The 17665-nt window shown below is 34.9% G+C and overlaps 1 protein-coding gene across 1 annotated transcript in view; it reads right to left on the reverse strand.

Moving 5' to 3' along the window:
• Window positions 1–2152: 2152 nt before the first annotated feature.
• Window positions 2153–17665, reverse strand: part of arr (low-density lipoprotein receptor-related protein 6) — a 59343-nt gene continuing 43830 nt past the window's right edge. Inside the window, exons 19-24 of the mRNA XM_067094855.1 lie at window positions 17191–17528; window positions 16783–17048; window positions 11644–11836; window positions 7225–7424; window positions 4664–4767; window positions 2153–4397 (exon numbers count right to left, since the gene is read on the reverse strand). Coding sequence (XP_066950956.1) covers window positions 3388–4397; window positions 4664–4767; window positions 7225–7424; window positions 11644–11836; window positions 16783–17048; window positions 17191–17528 — 2111 coding nt within the window. The 3' untranslated portion in view covers window positions 2153–3387. The remainder of the gene's footprint in view (window positions 4398–4663; window positions 4768–7224; window positions 7425–11643; window positions 11837–16782; window positions 17049–17190; window positions 17529–17665) is intronic.

The raw sequence follows: 17665 nt of genomic DNA on the forward strand, positions 1-17665 counted from the left end.
ACTGGCAAATGTATCCATTAAGAATGCCATCTACAGAGAGAGAAAAACATTAAAACTGCACATACATAGAAGAGCAATAAGGCAATAAAGTTGAGTTTGACCATCACGGTTATACGTTAAAGTACCAAATGGTTGACATGCACACACTCACACACACAGACATACTAAGGACAAGTGAGACTTTCTATAGCTTCACAAAGGACAACACATAGGAAAGGTCCCTAGGATCTCTTGCCTCACTCATGCAATATGGTAGTACTGTATAAAAGAAAAATTTATATTTCAAATTCAAACGTATGGTAAGATCACAACATTTTCAATATAAAAGCTAATACTCTAAAAAGTGACTAAGTTTAGGTGAACTTCTATTGAAAATCCTGTGGGTATAAAAACTAATATATGTGATCATGTAAGGAACATTTGCAGCATTTACTAAGAAACCCGAGGGATTCAATTAAATTGGGGAAGAGGCATTTTATCAACATCTTAAAACATATCACTGTGTTGTGACCAAGAGCTAAATCCCCTTCAGTTCTGAAAATTTACCTCAAATCTATAAAAAAATAAACATGGATATCATAATTAAAACAGGACCAAGTTCTTTTTTCGAAATGACACATGCCATACATGGTATCCCTTACAAATTAAATGACAAACCCTACTAAAAAATAACAGTAATTAAGCCATCTAAAAACAAATTAACTCGTACAATTAGGTACGCCTAAAATAATAATTCAAAATCATTATTTTCAACAATAACATGAATGAAAATTGTCTAACTGAAAAAAATTAGCTGTAATGTGTATGCTCAACACCTCACCTATCCATGTATACAATACAATTATGGGCATTTAAATATATATCTGATACAAAAAGTCAAATTGATATTCACACAAAGCAGTTTAAAACTAAGAAAAGACCAATGTCTACAAGAGACAAAATGGTTTTCGATAGTATCACAATTGCTTTTGTTATACATCCACTGTAAGGTCATCTCTGCCCCTTCGCTCTGCTTTAAAGTCAATTCTTGTAAGTCTCATTTTAAATCTGTGTCGTGCAATACAAAATGGACTATCCATTGCATTTTGAATAATGAATGATTAAAGAACTCCAATAAACTGCTAAATGTGACAGATTAGAAATGGAAAACCTGAAATACACCTTTATGGAGGTAGATAATGGGGGCCCAAGTAAACTCTTTGTGGGTAAGTTTTGTTACTTGAAGGCTGATGGCCAAGTGGTTCCTTGAAGGTGCACACAAGCAAATATTTGAAGAAGGGGAAAAACTTGCTTAAACTTTTTCATGAACTGGTTCCTTAATGTAACGACGTTAAATGTTAAAATAAATTCAAAATTTTATTTAATGGAAGCAAGACTGACAGTTGTGTATCAAAATGTGATTCTAAGCATTAGTGATTTCCTCTATACTAGTAACCCAAGACAGAGAATTTTCCCCCCACAGTTTTCACACATGAACAGGCACTGCTATACAAAAAAATAAGTTACCCATACCTACATGAAAAACTTCATGTAACAGCAAAATAAGTACAGTAAACAAGTTTGAGGTAAATTTTCAAGAATCATCAAACATAGGAATACCAAAAATAGAATTACAAAAAGGTTGGAGGAGTGAAACCCTTGAAATTTCAGAAATAAAACTTCATACTGACATCCCATAGTTTGGAGATGAAAACAATAAACAATTTAGCTCAAAAAGATAATTTCCATATACTGTACTGATATGTAAAGGACTGGCTACAACAAATATTTATAACGTATTCTGAATGCTTTGAAAGCTGCTCTATCATTAAAAATGAGTTTTTGATATATTTCTGGCATAAAATACACATTCAGTCCTATATAAATTTAAGACATTGGCCATTTACTTCATAAATGAAAATCCATTTATTGACCATTTTTCAGCAGTCACCTTGCAATTAATATACTTCATTCAGACAAGACATAAACATTGTGCACAAGCCATCTAAACCCTGCAAAATATATAAAACACATAACTAACAGCATACAGTTATACAAAAATAGGATTAGACAAACCATTATGAACTATAGAAAACATTACTGACTGGTAAATTAATATTTGTAACTGCCTTAAATTACAACTGAGGCCATTTTAAAAATTTTTAATTGATTCTTTTTGACTAGGGTACAATGCCCATTTCTTACATATATAAAAACTTTTAAAAGCTATTGGAAAGGTAATATTTACATACTACTACATTCTAATGGGCTTTGTAAAACAATTTCCTAGGGTGACATTTTGTCTCAAATAACTCAACTTACCTTTTACGCTTGAATACCTAAAGATAATATCCAATTGCAATGAAACTGTTCTAAACATGTCAATTTCAAGAAAATTACCGTAGTACTAATATGATATGCCAATAATACATGGTGCATATGTCAAAAGACACTAATGAGATCCTAGGAGATTGTATTCAGGTGGTAATGTATAATGGAGAGAAAAAAAAAGTTCATTGCACATGATTTATGTGAATGTGTGCTTCTGCGTAAATGTGTACTGATGATGACCAATGTAAACTGTCACCTGATAATCTATACCATATGAAAGCAGACACATCTGGTATACGTAAATGCATATTCATTCACATACATTACACCTCTTACAAAAAATTTAAGACACTTGTGGTGCTCTTATAAGTCATAACATGAGCAAAAGGTTTACAGAAAATGTCACTGGACCATGGACATCCCATCCTGATTTACTTTTGTTATTGGTCAAGGCATCTCACTCTTAAGACAGACCAAGTTCTCTTTTGTCTCATAGACAAAGACTGTCCAATTAAGCCAAATGAAACATGAGCTTAGGCCCAAAGAATACTTCATAGAATGACCACAGTTCAGCAAGAGGACCATAGGGACTGATGAAAGGAATTCTATGGGGAGGTAAAATTTACATCTTAAAAATTCTTTCTACTGACCAACTGTAAACTGTATAGGCTAATTTCCCAAAATTATATTACTAAATATTCCATCCCTCAAAAAAATTCCCTACAACTTCAAATTTTTTTTCTGAGCTTGTCATCTGACAGCTTGCACCTGAAATGAAACTAGCCCTGCAGAGTATCACATTTTCAAGGCAAGTAACAGTAATCACCTAAATATACTGTACGTGTTTGTACTCTTATGTACTTATCAAATTAATGACAAAAAATGACAGTTTATGCTCCCTGACTCAGTCAATCAAACAGAGGGTTTTTTATGAAATCAAATAACACCCACTGAATGAAGGTAACAACTGCAAAAAATCAATGGACATCCAACATGTGATATAACAATATATAAACTGTAAAGCAAGTTTCTACATATTTATTTACAATAAAAAATACTATAAAGAATTGACTAATACTAGTCAGAGGCTATGGGAGATGGGGGCGGAGGGCACGGTGCACGTGTGCAATAAGAGCGTTCAGTGGAGGGGGATGGAGGGCATGATGTCAGGTCACACATGTACGGCATCTGGGGTGTGGGTGGAGGGGGATGAGGATCGGAATCATAATCTGTCATAGGTGGTGAGGAATAATAAGTTGTGGAACCCGGAGTATAACAATGGGCTCCTCTGGGACTAACAGCTGAAGAATATACATCCGAGTCACACACATCGGTGGAACATGGCGTGGGTGGAGGTGGCCTATTTCGTGTTTTATAATGACGATAGGAGTGAAGGGTGGAGGGGGTTGCATGATGAGAATTACAACAGCAATGAGGTTCCAGGCACCAGCCAATGTTTTCTGCAACAGGAGTAGGAGGGGGATTCAAAGTTTCTCTTGGGTAATGTGTCATTGAGGATGATGATGATGATGCCCCAGTAACAGGAGTAGGATCAAAGATCCTGCGACCCCCTGCACCAGAGTTAATTATTCCTACACACATGCCAGGATGAGCACCTGGTTGACCTACTATAGCCATTGAAGATGAATGAGGTGGTTCTCCCCCATGTGGAGCTTCTCCTTGTACAGGTGAATATGCTTTTCCCCACTGAGTAACCACCAACTGATACTGCCTTGGCTGCTGTGATGATGGTTTTGGCTGAGTCTCCAACTCATGATCATCAAGGAGTGACGGTCTACGCCGATAATACACCACTAATGCAGCTACACATATCAAAACAACAACTGAGGCAACCACACCCACTATGTATGGAGCCTTGCTACCTGGATCATCTGGTGTTGGAGTAACAAGTGTAGAACAAGTTGCATCACTGGGATGATCAGGGCATAAACCACCTCTGGCACAGTAGATAGCTGTCTCAACACAACGCCCAGTCGACATGCACAAAACCTCTCCTCTTTCACAACAGCCAACTTCATCACTCCCATCATCACACTGTCTTTTACCATCACATATCATAGGTTTATCTGGAAAATAGTTGAAATATTCTTCCATTAATATAAACAAAAGAATGGGTGAACACTCTGGTACAAGCAGCCATATACCTACTATAAAAGCATTTTGCTAACTTGACAGGTGGGAGACCTCCTAAACATAAAATTATAGTAACTTTTTTTATATGAAAAATGACAAAACTCTACAAGGAAGGAGTGATATCTTTTTAATGCCAGGTTCAAAGCTAAAAGAAATTGTACCAATCTTCAACTATTAAAATAAAATAAGCAAACCTTACCTATGCACTGACCACTGGAACAACGGAATTGTGAAGGGAGGCACATTTCATGACCACATTTCCATTCATCACTTTTATCTTCACATTCTGACTGGCCATCACACCTGCAACAACATACAACTTTATTCAAGTGCATATCTAAGAAGTTGTAAAGGATATCAGGGTTTTGTAACTATTCATATACCCTTCACTTGTCAGACTGACAGACAGTTCAGCATCTTTAATGATACTGACTACTGAATTTGCAACATGGAAGCATTGTAAGAAGCATGAATGACCTGCTCCAATGGGAGCAAATCATTACTATAAAAGGGTTACAGCTGAATTTGTTTGGCTGGGAGGAAGGGACACTAAAAGAAGAGGGGCTGTATGTCTTAATAACATCTTATAATTCTCTCAACAATATGGCATTTCCCGCAAAACATGTGGCTGCAGTGTGTACAGAGAAATATCTATGTGGAGCCATCAACTGTATTTACCATATGCTTAAGCACATCAGGTAACATCTTCACATTAAAGCTTGTCTGTTATGTCTTTTGAGTCAGATGGTCTCTAAATGGTCCTTTTGATGTTTGTCGGCAAGTTAAAAACAGATTGAAGGCACCAATGTCTGTTACATGGCAACCCCGTGCCCAGTCAGAAACATGATGTTTCTTCCATCAGCCTCCCTCCATCTAAAGGGTGTTTTATCCCTCAAACTAATTTGATGGTTGTCAGCCATTTGACAACTGGGTCTTTCCCTGCTTTTCTGGAAGGTGGCTTATTACTGACTGTGTCAACAATTCCATTAATCAAAGGACTTCCCTGATATAAAAAAATCCATACCTCAGTATTGTATGCCAAGATCCCCTCATTGAGGGCTGTTGTTCTCGAGTCAATTTGTCACAACTAGTTTCTTTATCTCTTGTATTCCACTGTTTATCTCAACCAATTCTTCCCACACAAGACAACTTACTAAAGTGTGCCTTGTTCAAAGCTTTGTACACAATGCTAAATTCTTTTTTACCCTTCCCCCTTTGAGCAATCCTTCTGCCCAGATGCACTGCTCATTACTATTTACTTCTGATCCATTTTCTTTGGTATTTTCCAGCTGATCTAACCAACATTAACTTTGTCTTGATTAAATTTTTCCCCTTAACCCCTTACATCAAGGCATGATCATATGAGGCACAATACTAGCTCTAGATGTTCGATCTGGCCCGGCTCAGGGGAGAATTTATATTTTGCACCAGGCAGTTTGAACGAATTTTGTGGGAAAAAATGTTCAAATCACTTGAACTGGCCATAAATGGCAACGCTAACACTTCGGTCAAGGACACAGGGGAGATCAGTGTGACTTGAGATTTCATGTACTACATCTCCCTGTCCCAGGACATCTTGTATACATTTTCCAATAAATAAACCCTAGGATTGCTGTCGGTTTTAGTTCATATCTTTTACAACAGTATGGCAGCTATAACTGTAATTTTGCAAACTAAAGTACAAAGAAATATTAAAAAAACCATGTATTGCATAACTCACTGAAAGGTACTGCATCGCCCCATCCCAGGTCATCTCATATATATTTTTCAATAAATATACTCAGAAATTGATACTGATTTTAATTATGTTATGATATTATGTGAGCTGTAATTGCAATTTTTACAAAATAAAATCTAAAAAATTATTAGAAAGAACATGTATGACTTGCTAAATTAGCGTATTTTTACGAGCATCTCTGAGAGGTCCAGCTCATGGTTGGAAATATTCACTTTCAACTTCCCAAGGAATGTACAGGATATATTTTTTAGAATTTTTCCTCTTATACCATATGCATTTGCATATCTTCCTCTTTCCACTGATCTTTATTTTAAATTTGGTCAACCTTAAAGTTTGCCCAGTCTGGGGGTGTTCTTAATGTAAATTTTAGACCGCCCTATAAGGGTGAATCTAAGAACAAATTCTTCTGGCAAGCCCTGTGATTCTATAAAATGACTCTGTGCTATGGATCTAAAAGCAAAAGCACTGAATCCTACACCTATGAACTTAAAAACATAAAAGATCATCTTTGGATCTCTTATGCTGACACACAAAATACTGCCTAAATGAAAATGGAGGTGTTACTACCCACAGATACTGCAGCACAAGCAGCCTGAGGAGAAAACTTCAGAAGCGAATGTTATTTCCAATGAAACCCTTCATAATTTTTTGTGAGGCATCTCAAGCTAACATCCCACTTTACAGCTCTGAACCTTGAATCTTATTCAATTAGCTTTAAAATACAAAATCTTCTTCATGTTCAAAAACCGTAAATGATACTGATCCAATAGTTGACTAGTATCTCTACCAACTGTGGTTGCAGTTATCAATAAAAGCCAAGTATACAAAAAACTAGTCTCAAACACCAACTCTACTTCTCTGAATGGTAAATAATGAGTATAAAAAAATGTCTACTTCTCTGAATGGTAAATAGCGAGTATAAAAAAATGTCAATGACTAAAGTTTAAATGAAGTACCACTTTCCTTGAGATTCAAGAGTTTTCACTTTGTTCCATAAGACTAAATGGAAGACCTATTCATACCTCCACTTCAGTGGAATGCAATCAACAGAACCCGAGTGACATCTGAATTCCTTGGGCTGACAACTGGGTGGGTTGATACAAGTCTTTAGGTCATCTGCCAAGGACTTTCCTTCTGGGCATGCACACTGCTGATGTTGGTCCCTTTCAAGGCACAAGTGGCTACATTCACTCCCATTGTGGCAAGGATGTCCTCGCATTCTCTGAAAACAATAAGTAAAAAGCTTAAAGTTGAAACTAATGTATGTTCGTTCTTTCATAATGTACAGTAACCCTCCTTTTCATTCACACAATCCCCTTTATTATACCTTTCTCAATGCATCAATGTACATGTATTAAATCACATTAAATGGCATGAGTGCAAATAAATTTCCACATGTGCACATGAATGTGCAGAGCTAATATCAAACTTTGAGTGGGATCACAAAAACTACCTCAGCTCAACCAGGCAAACTAGCTGAGCATCATACTTATGCTGACTGGCTTGAAGAAAAGTTAACTGACTTACTGATGAGGAGGAAGAGCAGGAACTAAGGGATATCAAGTGCAACAGTTGTGTGTAGAGGGAAAATAAGAAGAATGAATCTGTCTCAGTCAAACAGCCTGCTCTCTCTTATTGTATGATTGTTTTTTCAATCATTATTTTAGGGTAAACTAAACAATATGTACTGTTCAGTACACATGACCGGCTAATGATAAACTGTATACTGTATGAACTATACTGTGCATCACATATGCAATTCACTGAAAGTATATATAAAAAGAGAATCCACTGAACATGAAGTGCATTAACACTGCACTTAAAAGTGCACTACTGTTCAAAATCACTGATAATCTGGTCGTTATTTTTACTTTCCTGTTACACTTTTACAGCTATACTCTTAAGTGATACTACATGATTGCATAGGATTTCGTTCAAAATTCACAAACTGGCAACCTAACATGCTCCATATTTATCTCTTATTTCAATGCAAAAACACGATTATTTCATACAATAAGGCCATAATATGTTTCATAGGAGTGAAATCTGTTGTATACTTCAAAACTGTACAAAAATATCATGTATAGGCAAATTTGGGAAAAACAGTGACAAAACATTTTCAAAACTTTCATTCACTCATTGCTGATGTGTTTGACAAAAAAAATCATCATCAAGCCTCAGCTCAAATGTTAGAATAATAATAATAAAAAATAACTGTCATAACATTAATATTGCTTCCAATGCAACCAAAAAATTTGAAACACAGTAGTCCTGTTTGATTGTTTTATGCCTCAACACTGAAAAAATGTAAATAAGTAAATATGAAAGTATTACTATAGCTAGAATGCACCCACCAATATCAACGGGTGAGCAGAGCATGTGACGCAACCATTAGAGTGGCGTAGCAACATGAAACACGTAGAACATAGATCTACAATGAGTGGCGACAGTGAAATTATCTTGAAAACATTTATTTTACATTTGTTAGAGGAATATTTGGATTTTCATAAAAATAAAATGATTTAAGTTACATTTCTTAACCACTTTAAAAATTATGGTTTACAAGCAAATGTTTGCCTATGCAATTCTTCTTTTGTTAAAGCCATGATTTTGTTCCTAGCCCTAGGTGTGTTAGATTTCTTTACTTTACATTTAGCATTCACATCTCTATATTAACAATTCAGCCAAAAAGCATATGAAATTATCTACACATTCTTGCACTTCGTTATCATATGAATATATTATACACCAAAAGGAATTTTAAAAAAATAATATTTTGAGCCAGTTAAAAAACAAGTGTTCCATAGGCCTTGATATTAATACTAATAGATATGCCATCTTCTCCATATAATTTAAATCATCATCATCTTTCATTCTTCAAGGAGCAGGTAATCTCTACAAATAAATTCTTTAGTGACAAAGATTACATCTTAAAAGGGTTAGATTTTTTTTAAGCCTATAAATCATTTTGCGACATACTGACTGCAACATGACTGTTGAGCTTATTAGGACTACTGTTATAATGCTGCAGAGGTAGTTACACTGACCAGCCCAAGGAGCATTTTAAACGCACTGTCATTGACAGCACCGCTACCCTTATCACACCGTGCTTTGAGCTAAGCGATGCAAAAAAAAAAAAAAAAAAAAAAAAATTACAGTTCAAATCACATGGATTACAAATTAAGCTAATGCATAAAAGCGATCACATTTATATAAATAGGGAAAATAGTGTTAGCTGTGAAACTGCAAACTTGTCAACATGTATGGCACTGGAAAAAAAAGTTTAACATTACTTCGCAACCGTTATATCTGAGATACTGGACAATACAAAGAGATTCATGTCGCCTCAGATTTGAGCATGACTGTACATGTGCTGCATTCATTACACAAGTACAAACTTTACATAAAATATTATACCTTTGGATGTCTTGTGTTTGATGACGTTAGTTTCTTAATTACGAATACATTGTTTTGGTTCGCTTGGCTATTGTGACGATGTTCTTGAATGACACATTTAGCTTACTTAAGTGTCTTGTTTTTGGTTTTTTTTTGTTTTGTTTTTAATATATATTTACAACAAGCAAACAACAGATAATTCTTATTCTACATTTATAACAAACAATCAACATAAATCATTCTTATTTCTTTATATTCTATGACAATTTTTAAGTCAGTGAATATTTCATCAGCTAGCCAGGGTTACAGTAGGATTTTTGGGTAGCTTAGAGGTAGCATAGCCTAAGCTACCCTATAGTCTATTTCATTCCATCTGTCCACTCACCAATGTAACTTTTATGTAGATGTGGCAAATGTTTCCGATATTGTAGGCTTATTGTGATAAAGATGCAACCTATTTCTTCAGTATTACATCTGAATACTTATACTGCATATATCAAGAACCCTCAACCTTCTTATTTAGATTATAAATATACCGATTTATGTCAATAATATTATAATACAAGCACACAAATGATGAACTTGTAACAAACAATTTACTGTACTAAGGTCAAACGAAAACAAACAATAGGCTTTAAATAATTATTGTTTTGTCTTACTGCAGGTAAATAAAAAGATATCTAGTTAAACAAGTGTGAATAAAAGTTATTTTAATAATTTCTTGCATGTAAATTACATGAATAGGTTAACATTCAAAACAGCATGAAGTCTCGGGCCTGAGAGAGGTAAATAAAACAGACACTTCAGTACTGTTTGGAAAGCAGGAATACAAGCATGATGGCAATGATACTGTGGTTTTCTTTGCTGAATACTTTGCATATTTATATAATTTTCTTCCTCTGTATACAAATCATTACAATAGCTCATTGACTGGGTACTGTTGGGACTATTTAGCCAAATAACTTATCACAGAAAAGTCTGAAATTCCACCGAGTTCCCATCATCCCTAGTGTTGATGACATACATACAGCATAAAAAGCCAGCCTAGACTTCCATATAATTTTTCACCGTTGGGCACTAGAACAATACTTACACAGAATGAATAAATAAAGGTTAATTTAATAAAATAGTAATTGAGACTGAAATGGAATGAATGTGTGCTTAAAAGAGGGGTGGTAAAATAAAATATGTGGTGAATCAGTAAAATAGTTCATTGGTTCATACTTCATGTTCTAGCAGTAATATTGAAGGTTATTTTTCAGTTTACAGACACAGATAATAATATGGTATCAGAATAAAGTTATTTTTATATGCATGCACATGCATGCAATGAAACTGACCATAAAGTCTGAATGATACGGATATTGTGAATTGAAGTTTGTGAGCATATGTCTGGGCTATAATAATGAGATAAATCATAATCACTGAAAGCTCATCGTTCGTTTGTATGAAAGCTCATCACTCGTTTGTTTGATTTGAGTAGGATGTTTGACACAAGATCATCTTTCATCTGTTTGTGTTGGTATATTATCGATACAAAGTGGCATGTTTATGATTTATACAAGAAGAGCAAAGGTTCTTTGTATGTATAACCATTCAAATGTTACTGAACACTGCTTAATATTTATGACAATAAGCTGGCATTAATGGATGCGCTGATGGTCAGCCAATCACATGCCACTCATGCACATGTGCCACATCTTCACCCAGGGTGGACAGATGAAAGGAAACCTACTACAGTCACAACTGATTATTCTGCACTTGGGAAGTATTTGCCTCCCCATCAAATGTATTAGTTTTAGTAAGAATGACTTGCAGAGTTATGTGTTAGGAAAATTAACAGTTGACGTACTTTTTCAATACTTTGCATAAGACATTCAAAATAACACCATGACTGCCCGTTAATTCAAGCAAGAATAATGGTACTACACATACATGCTTTAAACAATTCTAATGATTTGTACAGAAACTTGAAACTAACGTTGAAATTCAAGAAACTGTATGTAAATTTTCCTATTTCCTGTAAAAACACAATAGTGACAAACCTGTAATAAATTTGGTGTTACAGCAATGATGTCTGAGAGATGAGAGATTCTTCCTTGAACCTTTTCTCTTTCCTGCCCAGAATATTTATTTACTCTTTCTACTGAAGATAATTCCTTATCCACCCAGTACAGATAATTCCCGTGGACAGCTAATCCCACTGGCTGTCCAATGTGCTGGTCAACGAATATCTTCCTGTAAAGTTTCATTAAATTGCAAGGTTACTAAAAATTCTACAATATTCATATGGTTACTCTATTTAAAAATCAATGTTTTTACTATAAAACATGTATGTTGTGTGAAACCTCTTAATCACAATTGGCCTCAAGCCATGTGAAGCAAATCCAACCATACCAAAAGAAGGAAAGTCCCACCATGCATGCCCCGTTCACTATCCACTGTATGCTAACTAATACTTCTCATTCTTCTATGCCAAGCTCCATTGAGAAGCATGAAGGGAAAGGATGAGGATACAAGAATACAATTAACAGGTTCGCATAAAAACTTGTTTTGTTGCAACATGAAACTTAATAATCATGCACAGCCTGAACTGAATTTTAAAATGAAGGACAGAGTAGATGAGCTTTCAAAAAGAACAAAAGACCCAGGTATAAGAGGTTCAATTTCTGCTGGCAGAGGTTAGGACAACCTCAGATCTCTCGGTAGCTTAAAAAAGTAATTGATGCATCAGACGTAACCCCCAGGATACCACACATAATTAACACCTAAAGGGTAAAAGTGGATACTACCACAAAAAACACACCTCTATGGTGCTAAAAGGAGATTATGAAGATGATGATAATGAACTGCTGGAATCCTTTGAAATGTAGTGCATAACCCTCACTGATGATCACACTACAAAAAACATCCATAGATTCTACATAACAAATTTGGATAAAAGCATTCAAAAGAAACTTGCCAAGGCTAAATGATTCTTCTAAGCATATCAGGGAGCCCCTGACAAAAACTAAATAACAGAAAAAAGAATAGGAGGGTGCTTGAAGCCTTAAGGGTACTGATTCTGAGTGTGCAAGGGCCTTCTAAGAAACATTCCACTATGCAGAGGTTCTTCACAAGAAGTTAGGGCAAATCCATTTAGCAGCAGACTTGCAAGCCAATGAGGAACCAGGAACTAGGATGAAATAGCAAAAGCCTGGGAAATGATGACTGAGGGAACCTCCATAGGTAACAGTATGGACACCTGGTACATTAGAGTGCACCAGAGGAGGATGCTAACACCAAAAGCATCATAAAAAAAAAGCAAATATACCATGGCACCTCACCAACTGGGGGCAGATTGGTCTCTAATGGCACAGAACACTAGGGCAGATGAGCACATGGGATCAGTCAAGAACACAGGATCAGTATACTGGACACAGACAAGCAAAGTATACAAAGGAACAAGTGCACAAGAGGAGTCCAGAAGCAGGACAGCCATCAAGGACTGTTGGGTTCAAGATGCCGTAAAACTGGGAGCCGAGAAGCAACAAATGTCAAAACACAGGAGCAGAGCCCTAAAAGACATCACATAAGAAGGAGCCACCACCAACAGGAGCAATGCAAGAGGGTGAACTCTTGACCAATTTGACAGAGTTGGTTGGGAGTTCCAGAGAGATAAAAGGTGAACTTGCCAGATGGATGAGAAGTGATCTTATGATAGTGAGGCCTCTGGCCTGGAAGGAAAAATCTATCTAAAGTTTGAACACATCCAGTTTTCCAAGTTGTCCAGTTCAGGGATCAAACAAAGACTTTTTGTATGGAATGCCTTTCTTGACTCAAGAAATACATCCTATTAACCCCTTCGCCACCGGGACGTACACATGTACGTCTTTTACGGTACAGTAATAAAAGACTGCGACGTACGCCTATACGTCTTTCATCCCTCCTCGAAAAGCAGAGCTGTTTTCTTCAGCTTGGATGGGTTTCAGGCGTAGTATTGTGTATGAGAGAGGTGCAGAAGCTCCACCCACTACTCATTCTAGCCAATGAGTGTCCGATGGTCGTCGTGACGTCATATTCATATGGGATATTATAAGGGGTATCGTCCAGCAGCACATGCCAGTGCGCCTCAAGCTGTTATGCATGAAACATTGTCACGATCTTGTGAGTAAACCATTTGGATTCGAAGGCTAAACTTTTTCTCCTTTTGATTGCAGTTATTTTACAGGTTTTTTTATTTTTCAGTATCATGATGTCAGATGATAGTATTTCAGATTCTGGGTAGGAATACCTGCCAGATCTGACAGATGATTATAGTGATAGTTGCTTAGAGGATGACAGCGACACCGAGATTTTAGAAGACATTGAACCCATTGTCGATGAAGGTTGGCAGTTCATAACAGATCCATTTTGTGACAAGCGCCCAGACCCACCCCCCGATTTCACGGAGGGTGACAATGGGATCTCTGTTTGCACACCTGACTTCACCTGCCCACGAGATGCATTTTGTTTCTTTTTTTGTGATGATGATATTGACAGACTGTGTGAATGGATGAATGCTCGGGCAGAGGAGTATTTTCGGTCAACAGGAAAGTGTACTATGTTTTTTGAAAACTTCTTTCATTTTTTTTACACTAACATGTAATTTTTATTATCGTTATTTTTTCTACTACAAGTTGTAGTAGTAGTGGTATTACTGTTGAATTTTTTTATTATTATTATTGTTATTATTATTATGATTATGATTATTATTATTATTATTATTATTATTATTATTATTACCAATGCCATAAACATTCATTGATGTATACTACAGTAACTGTTTCCGTAAGAAAACTAGTATACTCGTATACTGCTATTACTACTAGTACCATTTTACTAATACTTTACTACTTTTTCTGCTACTTTATTTCTACTACTCTACTACTAATTCTATTTTTTTTTTTACTTTTTCCACTAAATATTACTTTTTCCACTAAATATTACATATACATATACATATTTTATACATATATATATATATATATATATATATATATATATATATATATATATATATATATATATATATATATATATATATATATATATATATATATATATATATATATATATATATATATATATATATATATATATATATATATATATATATATATATATATATATATATATATATATATATATATATATATATATATATATATATATATATATATATATATATATATATATATATATATATATATATATATATATATATATATATATATATATATATATATATATATATATATAATATATATATATATATATATATATATATATATATATATATATATATATATATATATATATATATATATATATATATATATATATATTCATATATAGCCAATGTGTATAAAAATATTCATTGGTATGTACACAATGTTTTCACATAAGAATATAAACGAAAAATATGAATAACAGAAAGTTTAGTGGGAGCAAATGATGACTGATATACTCGCGGTCTCATGCGGTATGCAAGCATTATCGGCAGTGCAACAGGCCAGTGGCGAAGGGGTTAAGGCAACTGTCTGTTACGAATCACCTTACAGACCTATCTCTAATACTGCTGGTGGCAGACATCTTATGTGAATGCAAAAACAAAAGAAATGCAGCCACTTTACCATGAAAGCAACCAAAAATCAAACTGAAATACTACACTTGCATTCACAATGGTGGCAAAAGTTTTTCTAAATAAAGATGAACATTCTGACCTCACAGGGGGGGGAGGTGAGCCAGACAGCAATTGTTATAAGGAATATAAGCCAATTATCTTCATTTTTTCAAGTTTGCTGAACTCGTGGGCGTGGGTTTTAATAGCTATCTTAATTGTTGGTAAGTTTCACTGCAAATGACTGACACATCCAGAAAGTGCACAAACTGAGTGAAAAAATGAACTAGATGAGTTTAAAAAAAAGTGAAAAAGTGAGTACATTGCTCAAGGGATCATGGAATGAGGCAAATGGCCCCCCCCCCAAAAAGCCAAAAAATATTTAAAAACTTGTAGCATATCCACTAAAACACAAACCTTGACATGTAAACTAATTCAGAATATGGCTGAGCAAGAATATAAACAACAAAACATATGAAACAAAAAATTTACTGGGAAAACTAAAACTATCTCAAGTCGTAAGAAGCACAACAAACATTTGGAGTTGAATGGAGGAATGAGGATCATTGCATTGGAGTGTGAGCTGAACATGTGCAGTAAGACTTTTCTTCAGTCTACCTCTTTTAGCTGATTATGATTAATGGGTTACATAGAACAAATCAAACAAAGATGTCAATACATAATACAGTATACACTGAATGCATGACATACAATTAAATTGCCTCGAAAACCTGAATTTTCTTTCTAAAAGTAGTTTCACAAACTGAAATCATCTTTCTAAAGATAGAGTTTCTATTACTTTCACAGAAATTCCTTGTTTAACCTTTGCTTGAGGTGTTACTACACGACTCAATGTGTATATGGTTCTCTAATTTTACTTTGATCCAAAATGACTCCTTTTCATAGGTGCCTACTCCTTTCCAAAACAATCGCTTATCAATAAGTAGCATAAATAAACCAGTTACAATCCTCAAATACAGAGCTAACCCAAAATTATGGTACTTGGTTCTTTGCTATATTTTTTCAACTCCTAGCTGTACTACTTGTTACTTTCTCCTTTTCATCCATTTCCTTTAATTTTGTCAAACCTGATTATCCAACTTCTCTGGTGATATCTTAATAAAGTTTTCATCCCTTTTAATGAATCTCAATAATTATTTTGAAAAAAGTAGCTATAAATTTACATCTCTTTTAACTGAATTCACTCAAAATGATAATCCTACCTAGAATTGTTTAATATTTTTCTGATGCAAAAATGTCACTGAAAACAAGAACAAAAAACTTACTCCTTGTTACAAAAAGAATGTGTTCATAAAAACATTAGATTTACTGAGTATGATTTTTGTTATGCTCTTTCAATTTTCAAATCAAATAATAACTTTTCTGGATGTGCAGCACAACAGAAAAATATAGCTACATCCTGAGTAAATATTAGAATCCATGCACACAACAATACACATCAAAATCATAAACTTTACAAATCACACCAGTCCTGAAAATCAAACCGTTACTGTGCTTCTGATCTAACAAAATTTGCCCATACCTGTCTTCGCCATCAATGGTTGAGGTTTCTATCACCTTGGTTCCTGTGTCTGCCCAAAAAAGCAAATCTTCACTAACATCAAGAGCAAGAGCAGAAGGCGTCTGAAGACCTTCAGTAATGATCTTTCGTCTGTGCAGGCCATCTAAATCTGCTTGTTCTATAACTGGAGGGGATACCATGTTCACAAAAAACAAGATTCCCTTCACTGGATGAACGGCTAGATGGCGAGGCTGATTTTCTTCCTCATGCCCAATGATTCCACCAACCTTATTTTAATACAAATAAAAATTTTTGTCAGTGAACTCAGTCACCAGCACCTTGTATATTTTAAATATAGATGAATGAATTCTAGACTACATATAGCATTAATTTCACTAGTTAAACTTAACATCGAAGTGAAAATCATACCTGAGTTCCGTCGAGTCTGGTAATATTGATCACATTATTAATAGCACATGACCAGATAAGAACCCTAGTGAAAGGTTCAACAGCTATGCTGTATGGATAGATTTTTTCCATGGGGTTATTGACGAAAGTTTGCAAATGACTGCCGTTGTGGTGAGCACGACGAAGAGTATTTCCCCGTCCATCAATCCAATAAACAAATTCATCAACTGGGTCATAGTCAATGGCCCTTACATTACGCATATTATGAATGGGAAGGATGAGAGTTGGAGCCTCAGTAAGATCTTCAACCAGTCTACTAACGACTGTCTTCTGACTGAATAACAGAAATGATCTTGGTGCTGAGGATGAAAAGGGAAATCTGTCATTAATTAAAATTTTTATCCTTATAGCTCGTAACAGTATCATTACAGTCTGGCCATGAAGATTATAAATCATTAAGAGGACTATGACTAATTATTTACATAATCCATTTAAT

The sequence above is a fragment of the Macrobrachium rosenbergii genome, chromosome 51, assembly GCF_040412425.1.
Source record: "Macrobrachium rosenbergii isolate ZJJX-2024 chromosome 51, ASM4041242v1, whole genome shotgun sequence".
Lineage (NCBI taxonomy): Eukaryota > Metazoa > Arthropoda > Malacostraca > Decapoda > Palaemonidae > Macrobrachium > Macrobrachium rosenbergii.